The sequence below is a fragment of the Parasteatoda tepidariorum genome, chromosome 9 (genome assembly GCF_043381705.1).
Source record: "Parasteatoda tepidariorum isolate YZ-2023 chromosome 9, CAS_Ptep_4.0, whole genome shotgun sequence".
In the NCBI taxonomy this organism is placed as follows: domain Eukaryota; kingdom Metazoa; phylum Arthropoda; class Arachnida; order Araneae; family Theridiidae; genus Parasteatoda; species Parasteatoda tepidariorum.
In genome coordinates, this window is record NC_092212.1 from 55,002,604 (window position 1) to 55,012,623 (window position 10,020).

A 10,020-nucleotide genomic window follows, 5' to 3' on the forward strand; every position below is an offset into this window, starting at 1 on the left:
AACCGTACATTTATCGACGAAATAAAATTGGGCGGTGATACCCGACATTCATGTGAGCGGGGCTACCCGATATCCAATTTTTTTGTAAATTTGTAATTACTCGAACAATTTTTTTACATACAAACTTCTTTCTTTGTGCAAATTAAACTTAAGACTACATACTTTAATGCTGTATGTATAGAAAAAATTATTTTTTTAGTATTAAAATGAAGTTTAATCGAAACATTCAACCAATTTTTCTTAATTTCATGACTACTGTATTCAACATATTTTCAAAACTATTGTTTACCATGTTAACAGCTTCATAAATACTTAAAACTTTGAATAGAATATTTTTTTAATATAACAATTAATGTCCGATGGCCCATTGACTTGAAAAAATATTCTATTGCCTGGGCCGGGGGGTACCCGCTAGGCGCGGCTACCCGACTCTCCCCTATATATATGAAGAAAAAAAAAACAGTTGCATTTTTATCTTATTGATAAAGATTAGAAAACAATCTCAAGAACGTATTCTTTATGGAACACTTGGCTTAGTAATATTTAAAAGCTAATTTTATATTTCTTCCAAAAACATGAATATATGCAATCCCCTTATAATGCTGAAGTCTCCATATTAGGCTAATAAAAACAGTAATAATTAGCAGACATTAAATCTCTCTTAATAAGTGTTTAATTACAAACTAATCAGGTAAATAACTGTTTAATATGCTTGATGTCAACTATAAAAATTGGTAAATATAGTATTCTGCTTCTATTTAAACGAGTTTTATCTATAATGATGTTCTAAAGCAATGAAATGTTAGACATGTTTGAAACGTCTACTATATAAGACTGTAGGCTAAACCTTCTGATTCCATTTAAACGAGCCTTATATCTGTAATGATGTACAAACTTAATGAAGTATTAGACATCTTTTAAAAACGCTCTTTGTGTCATGGGAATCTTCAGTGACAAATTAAAAAAACTTGAAAGGATTAACGTTCATTAAAGATATACATTTATTTGAGAATGCAAATATAAAATTATTTTTAAAAAATGAAAACTTAAAATGAAGCTTCATTGTATTCTGCTTATTCAGCAGGTGGTTCTCTAGTAATTTAAAGGCGCTTTTTGTTTCAATGCTTTTATTTATTTTTATACTACTTAGAATTAGAAGCAAAAGCAGGTGCTTTTGCCAAGTTTCGCCCACTGCTTGCGTTCCGAAATAAACAGTTAAAAATTTGCTGTCCAGAACTTTTATTTACCGCTGTCTCCTTCGTTGATGCAAGTTGTCTAACGGTATTTCAATTGAAAACTTTTCACACTACAAAACTTTTTTCCCCTTTTAGAACTTATTTTTATCCATATTTTTTTTAAAAAAGAGGTGACTCATAGGTAGCAACACCTGGTGTATCACGCAAAAGAAAGCAAAGAAAGAATAAAGACGTCACAAACCGGTTGTACGTATTTTCAGATGTGGTAGGCAGGGGAAAACATTCTCTAACTTCCACCTTGATCAATGCAAGGTGTGCTTTTCTCCCTTTATATAGGTATTTTCATTATGACTTCTTTTCGGAAATGCTTTGGTTGAATGCATCCATGGTTTTCGAAAAAGTTTGTCTTCTGTCAATCTCATTCCATGATGATTGCTTTTGATTTGATGTTTTAAATTCCTTTGTTGGATACTAGATAAAATGCCTCCTTCAGTTAAAAGGCAAGACTTTAAACAAAATTATGAAATAACTACGAATGATTATATTCGTCAAATAAAGTGTGTTTTGGTTGGTGATGGAGCTGTTGGTAAAACAAGCTTAATTATAGGATATACAACTAACGCCTATCCTAAGGAATATATGCCGACCGCCTATGATAAATATAGAGGTAAGTACAAATATTTAAAAAAAAAATTTTTTTTATATACCTGTAATAACAAAATGACAAAAGTTTTTTTTTCTTTCTATGAATAAAGAACAAATATTTCGTTGTACATTTTTAATTGTAAATTTTTTATTATGTCAATCCGCATTTCTTCGATTTTTAATTTTTTATTACGTCTAACGTTTCTAATATAGATAACGTTTTCTAGTGTGTACAGATACGTTTGTACACGCTAGGAATTATAGGGATTTACACATTAAAAGTTTCAAATCATTATTTAAGGAAAGAAAAAAGCTTTTTCAAAAAAAAAAAAAAAAAAAATTCTAAAGAATCACAACTTAGGAAAGTAAGATTGGAGATAACAAAACCAATTTGATTGCTGGAGAACTCACAGAGGAGTTGAAAGGTAATTGTTAGAAACACCTACAATTTCATTAAGCAATCAAAACTGTTTTTATATATTTCATTCCTCTTTCCTCACCTGTTAATCTGCTATTCTTCTGAGTTCTTTACTTAAATAGTTATCTGATACTCGTACTGTGTATACTTCTTCTTATAGGGATTTTAAAATTATATTTAGAAAGGAGCTGACTACTCAAACCTATCTTATAAACAGTATTAAATTGAAGGATTTGAAACTGAGATGAAAAAGTTCAAAAAATTTTCTTTACGATTTTTTTTATTATATTTAAAAATATTGCAGTTTGGCAATCAACTATAGCCTAAAGGCTTTTCATGGATGTGCCTGACTGCTTAAGATGATGATGACTGATGATGAAACAGTGCATTGTTTATATATTTTAAAGAGAGAGAAAAAAATTGACAGTATTTCGTTTTAATCTATATTAAGGTCTTTTTTTGTTCAATATAAGCTGTTTTTCTTTTTTCTTTATTATTATTAAATGCAAAATTCTTATGAAATATTTAAATCAAATGAGTAAGTACTAAATGTTAATATTAAATAAAAATTTAAATTTTTTTTTGTTTTGTTTACATAGAATTAAATTTTAATTAAATTGGTTGAGAAAACGAACTAAAAAATTACAAACCCTTTGGGGCACTCAGTCTAAATATCTTGACAGGAAAAAATTAATTTACTATTTAGTTCATAATTTTTAATAGAAAGTTTTGCCAAAATAAACCTCCTTTTATGTTTTTCTATAATTTATTTACATCTCTAAACATTACGCAACTCTTCAGTATGATATTCTTTTGTCTATTCCAGTGTTTCCCAACCTTTTTTGTGCCATGCCCCACCTAAGCTTTTCTAAAATTCTTAAGCCCCCCTATGTAACGTATACACAATTTTTAATATTAAAAAATTGAATTGTTCACTTAAGAAACTTAAATTATAGATTTTAGGAATAAATCACTAGGAAATTGTTTACGAAGCACAGTAAGCAAATTTTCAAGAAATGTAATGAAAAACTAAAATTTAAATTCGTAAATAAGTTTAATAAAGATTTTTCTACAATAATTTAATATTTTAATTTAGTGAGATCATTGCGCTTTCTGCTTGCTGCACAGAAATTTTATGTTAGGTTCCAATTTGGTTCCTTCAGTCTCAAGTCTCCCAGTTGTATTACATCCAGACGATTTCTTTTTTTTACTAGTAAATAATTTACAGCAAAAATCCACATTCAGCTAAATATGAAGATGGAAACTGTAACAATAGTTTTCTTGCACATTTGGTTGAATTTGGGTACATTATTTCTGTTTACTCACAAAGCCATGACATTATTCCTTTGATATTAAACAAAGTTTTAACTGATTCATCATTTTGCATTTCTACGAGTTCTTCTCAGACCGTAACAAAGGCATGTGCATGCTGGGCAATTGCCCAGGGCCCCCATAAGAGGGGGCCCCAAATCAAATAGAAAGTTTATTTTAGGTTTCCTTCATTTGATGAACTTTTTTTTAAACAAAATACTAGCACAGTGTAAAATCCGTCAGTTTTATGTTAGCTTCTTCATTAATCTATCGTATGTATTTTCGTATGTATCGTATCTATTTTTCGTAAAACCATGGCTTTCTAGTGTGGATTTTGGGTAAATTTCGCAATTACGTTGGAAAAATTTGGCCAATCAAAAAACTGTATTTTTACATATCGCAAAATGGGATATGTTTACCAAAATACAGTATTCTGATTGGCTTAATTGAGCCATCGTAATTGCAAAAATTTCGTTGAATTCCGCCCTAAGGTCAGCAAGGATATGAATTTTTTGCAGCTGGATGACAAAGTTAATTAGAAAACTGCATTCAGCAAGATGAACATTGTCAAAAAATCAATAAAATGAACAGAGCGATATTTCGTCTGACCATTGGAGGGGGGGGGGAGACTTAATAGCTTTTTTAAAATTTTAATCAATTTTCTGGCTATATTTGTATAATGAGTTGAAAATTTAAATACCTCCTAAATTTTAATATTTATTTTCTAAAATTTAAATAAAGTCGGGTCATGGTTTTTTTTAATACTGCATATTTGATAATCAGACAAATCCACTAACATTGACTGCATCATCCGTGTTGGAAAATCAATTTGTTTTAAATCAGAAAATCTTTCTTGTAAATCAGCCAAAAGAATTTTCAGATTATCGACAATAACAAGTAAAGCGGTATCATTTACTTCACATTTTTGGAGCAAATGAAACTGTTCAAAAGTTTTTGTTGTTAATATACTTCCGACACAACTCAATAAGGGTAATGAAACAAATTCCTTGAATTTGCTTATTTAATATATTTAGTTTTTCAAAGATATCGGCTAAATAACTAACAAATGCTTTACCGTCGACCCTTAACAGATTCCGTTTCAGGTTTGTCGCTTAAAAACCGTTAACCATTAACCATTTCAGACCGTTAACCATTTCAGGTTTGTCTCTTAAAAAATCGCTAAGTCACATAATATTTATTGGCGCAATTATTTAAAAATTTAATTTTTTCTTTCAATTTTGGCACCGAAATCTGGCATTGCATTTAAGTGGCTCGGAGCAAAAGGGTTAAACTCGTGTTGAGTTCATTTTCTAATTGCCCCCCTTAACAATCAAATTGCCCCCCAGTGGGGTGTGGGCCCCACGTTGGGAAACACTGTTCTAGACAATCATTTCCATAAGTTTCAGTTTCGATTTACAAACACTCTCATTTTACCATGAAAAGAAATTCGTCTGTGGTTTTGGCGCCACAGAAAGCAATAAAGAAAGAATCTTGTCTGATTCACAGATGCGCAAGTATTAATCGAAAGTGATATTCATAAAATAATATTCAAACAGATGAATAATTTTAAACACACTTTTTAAATGAGAAAAGAAAAATCAAAGCTCAAATATTTTAGAATGCAGCTTTTTTAACTTTTGCACAATATATATTCATTTTGAAACATAAAAAGATAGCTAACTCTCATAATATATTTCTCTATCTACCAGATTCTTAGTTTATAAAAATTATTTTTAGAATGAATGATTCAAACTACTTATAATATATTTAAACTTCACACACAGAATTACTATACAACATAATACTTTTCATTAAGTTTCAAATCAATCGATAGTAAATATTAATATTTTACTCTAGTATACTATACTACTATAAAAATTATACTTATCAATGTTGACCGGGAAAGGGTTTTCCCGGTTTTCCTCGTCTAGCTGGGAAAACGGAAATACAAAATTCAGGAAATCGAAGTACGGGATGACCTCATTAAATTCCACAAATTGAACAGGATGTTCACTTACTTTCTGAAAAAAATTGAGCCAGCAAGGAACCGTTAATTCGGCCACGAGTTGGGCGTCATTTTGTAGGGGAAGTTTGGGTTTATTTGTACTTTTACCAATTTACATAAATAATGAAAGGCCAGAAATTAACTAACTCTAAATATTTATTGAAAAGGACAAAACACATATATAATAAAACAAGAATAAAAAAATACAAGAATTTGGAAGAGGGGGTTTTGGTCTCGAATTAAACGTCCGTAGTTTACGGCGGTTCCTGGCAGACTGTCTAAAGGCCTGGTTTCTTAGGACAGGACGACGTCAGCTGGAAATCAGCGCTAGCCTCTGATTTGCCCATTTGTGAGTTTGATAGTATACGTCATCGAACGCATACTATGAAACTCACAAATGGACAAATCAGAGGCTAGCGCTGATTTCCAGCTGACGGCGTCCTGTCCTAAGAAACCAGGCCTTTAGTTCACCGTCAGAGGCGCTGTAGTGGAGGAAAGAGGAAAGCTTGTCACACATTGAGTTTTAAAGGTTAAATACCCTACCACTATCTCTGGGCCACTATCTTTGGGCTACCACTATCTCTGGGATGCACACTTCTTGGCTCAGAACTTTCAGGGAGATCGACCACCTTAGATTTGAAAATACACAGTGGGTTAACCTCAGTTATTATGTTAGATGAACTGTCTGATCTATGCAAAATATACTCTGATTATGAATATTTCGCGATAGCACCTTTAACTTCTTTTCGAAAAATAGAACAGTCTTTTTAAAAGAAAGCTAGGTTGAAATGGAGTAATAATCGTTTTTACTTTTATTTTTCAGGAATCATCAATAGTATTCTGAGTTGGGAAGGCTTCGTACCATTCGCAAGATTGACTTACATGGTGTACCTCGTTCATTATGGTCTAATATACATTTATACCGGTTCCATTAGGCAGTCAATGCTGTTAGGACATCGGACTATGGTAAGATCTTGTACGAAAAAGACTATTAAATAAACAAAATCTTTAAAAAAATGTGTCAAATAAACTACCTTAGTAGCAAAAACTTACGAAACAAACAGAATTTCTTCATAACATTTTATCAAAATGTAAAAACATAACTAAGTTCTTGTTTGTTTTATGTTAATTTTGTCAACTTACTCCACTTTATTGCCATTGGGTGACTAGAATCGTGGCCATAAATCAGATCTACCGGAAAATTCTGTTTGCGAAAGAACGAGCCACAAGGATGCAAAATGTTCATTTATAAAAATAAAAAAATAGTAGGTAATGGTAGTAATTTTATAGATGAGAGGTTAATTGAGAACAGAGAAGACGACATCTAAAGTAGTACTAATACCGCGTATGTAACTATATTTTTTTGAAGGCATATTTAAGTACAATAAAAGCAAAATTATTAAATCAGAACCACTTAAAGTATAAACAACTAACTTCTGCCCCTCCCCTCAGCTAGCAGTGGTAAAATTATCAAACGCTGCCAGGTCCGCGCCAACAGAAAGGTTGGGGAGCAATGTTCAATAGGATTGCAAATTTTATATTAGAATGCTTTTCTTTAACTATAGTAGTATTGAAAAAGAAAAGCTTTAATTAGCTTAAAGCTTTAATGCACAGATTTTTTGAAAAGAATCGTCCAAAAAAAAATTTTTTTTTAATGTGAAAAAACACACTTTAAAACATTGTTTTTTCTTTCGGTGGACAATTAGTTGTGAATTATATAAGTCTACGAATTATTTAGAAATAGTGGTGGATAAAAATCTACTAAATTGAATTTATTAAACCAAGAATCACTGCTGATAAACTACCACTTTAAAATATATATTTGCTGTCCGAAGCAAGTTGTCATCTCTGTATATTTTATTTTTAAATAAATAAGTGTTAAAGCTTACAAATCTATGTAAATGATAAATATCAATAAAACGATTTTTTTTCTTAGCTTTCACATTGTTATTTTCAATTCTCGATTATATTCGAGTGTGAAAAATTATAGCAGCATAAAATACAACGCCACTCGAATTATCTTGAGTGTGCTCTAATTAACTCGAGCGCACAAGTTAAGGGGTTAAACTTCTTACGCTCATTTTGGACGATGAAAGTTTTGTGTGAGTAAAAAGGACCCCATTTCTAAATGCTTCAAGCATGATCTTTTAAACTGTGCCAACAGTTTAGCCTTGTAAAATCTTCCAAAACATTTGCTGTTGAAAAAATGATTGTTCACTTAGATTTAGCAGATAATTGTTTCTATAATTGTTTCCGAACCTCTTATACCATATTTAACAATTCCAATTTTTCTGCTTTTCAGATATTCATATTTTTCAACATTATGATCCTCAGTTTCTTGGCAGCTTTTGTGCTAGGTCTATTCTTTGAATCGCCTTTAATGGCATTAGAGAAAGCATTCTCGGATGGAAAACTGAGAAAAGAAATCATGCCAGTCAATGCAGTAAATGGAATTGATATTAAGAAGAACACTGCATGAGTATTGAATTCTATGAATATGACAGATATAATTTTTAAAGAGGTCTTCATTTGACAAGTGCCTGTCAATTCTTCATTCGTGCTGCCTTAAAGGCAATAAATCCATCTTTGACTTTCAAGCTGTTTTAACATTTGATATTCTATCAATCATTAGCCATTAATTGAATGAAAAAAAAACTATAGCATAGTAAACTATAGTAATATATTGATTTCAATAAATTGTTTTGAAACATTGCAAATGTATAATTCATATTACACTTATACACAGTTTCAGGTGAAGGTAATTTAATTCCTTTTCATTGTTTAAGTGGAATTATCGACAGCTGAAAATATTTAGACAATTTCGAAAAAAAGAACTCTTAGTAAGTTGTAAGAATGCTTAGTTAAGTAGTAATTAATTTAGTATTAACCTAATTTATGTAAACAATAATCAGACTTTTTTGTAATGAACAGAAGCAACAAATCCTAAAATAAAGTATGCATCCTTTTAAATTTGTGAACAATTTCAAGTTATAATAAATATTTCTAAGATAGACAGTAGCTATTTTTAAATAATGACTTAATGCTATACAAACTGCATACCTGCTCATCGCATGGGATGGAGAAAAAAAAGGAATCGATAAGTCAGTACTGAACAAAAATACAAAATCATGCACATACAAAAATACAGACACAAATAATAAAGTTAAAATAACTCCTTTTTTATTTGTTGCCTTTCTCGGTGACTATTTTTAAAAAAATTTCAATTTGTTTTCCATCCTTTTAAAATAAAGATTAAGTGTATATTAATAAGATTAACTGTATTAATTTTTCACTATATTTAGTTCTCGATTTACAACAGTATAATTTTCAAATACTATAAATCAGCATGTTTTTTTTCCCTACTTGCTTGAGTACTGGCTAATCTATATATTAATAGGCTAGCAATATTTTGTCTCGCTAAAAACTCCCAAACTACGCAACAGAATTAAACAAATAAGGTGTCGTTTTAAAGGTATTGTTATGTAGATGTGCAATAAGGTCTTAAATTATGAAAATTTCCTTTAATTAATTAATAAAATTAATAATTTAGTTTCAACCAATGAGAATTCAGCAAATCATTTTTCGGGTGGTTCGCATAAGCATTGTTTCCGTAAGCATCGTTTGATTTAAAGCATTTCTGAATTAATAGATTGATAAACAAAAATAAGAGTGGATAAAAAAAACGGAACTGAATTTCTTAAAAAAAGAATTCAATATCTTTAGTTCCTTTGATAAATTTTTAGTTTCATGATAAATTTTTTGTTTCGTTACAATAGAATGGCAATGGCATCGTGCGAATATTCAAACCAAAACAAACGTGCGAATATTCAAACCAAAACAAACTTTCTACAAACAATTATTTTGATTTGAGATTTAAAACGATATCTTAGTTATTTAGTTCTATTTTTATTTATTTAGTGCCTGCTGCCTAAATAAAATGCCTGCTATCAGGCGTCGAAATATCTCTGGCAGACGTCAGAGAAATGAATGGCGGAATTCTAAACGGGAAAGCATTTCTTATTGAGATATATTCTCTGCTACAGCTCCAAATTTCTCAGCTACATGAAGAAAAGATAATCAAATTGTGAAGGGGGCAGAGAAGTGTATAAATTTCATTAAGTAATTGATTTCAATATCTGGCATTTTTATTTTAAAATTTAAATTTGTTAAAATGTTTTTATAAGATTGCGAAGCAATATGCAATGGAACTGCGAAGCAGTTCTGGGGGTTGGCGAGCGTAGCGAGCAGGGGGCGGAGCCCCCTAGTTATAATAAATCTAGCTCGACCTCTTCGTATTTCACTCAAGGAAAAATGAAAAAATAGAATCCTTGAATATTAATAAATAAAATTTTTAATGTTATTTTTAATCATATAAGAAATATTTTCAACTCGAAAAATTAACATATTTTAGTCTGTTTTTTTTATTTGTTTTTATGCGATAAGGT

At 30.4% G+C, this 10,020-nt stretch overlaps 1 protein-coding gene and 1 long non-coding RNA gene across 2 annotated transcripts in view; both read left to right on the plus strand.

The window, feature by feature from the left end:
- Positions 1–1,437: 1,437 nt before the first annotated feature.
- Positions 1,438–10,020, plus strand: part of LOC107455560 (cell division control protein 42 homolog) — a gene marked incomplete at its 5' end in the record, with an annotated part of 24,593 nt that continues 16,010 nt past the window's right edge. The window contains 1 exon segment of the mRNA XM_016073176.2: positions 1,438–1,863. Within this exon segment, the coding sequence (XP_015928662.1) occupies positions 1,677–1,863 (187 nt within the window).
- On the plus strand, positions 6,215–8,292 carry LOC122269069 (uncharacterized). The gene is made up of 2 exons (XR_006224959.2): positions 6,215–6,541; positions 7,878–8,292. It is a non-coding gene; the product is annotated as an uncharacterized lncRNA (long non-coding RNA).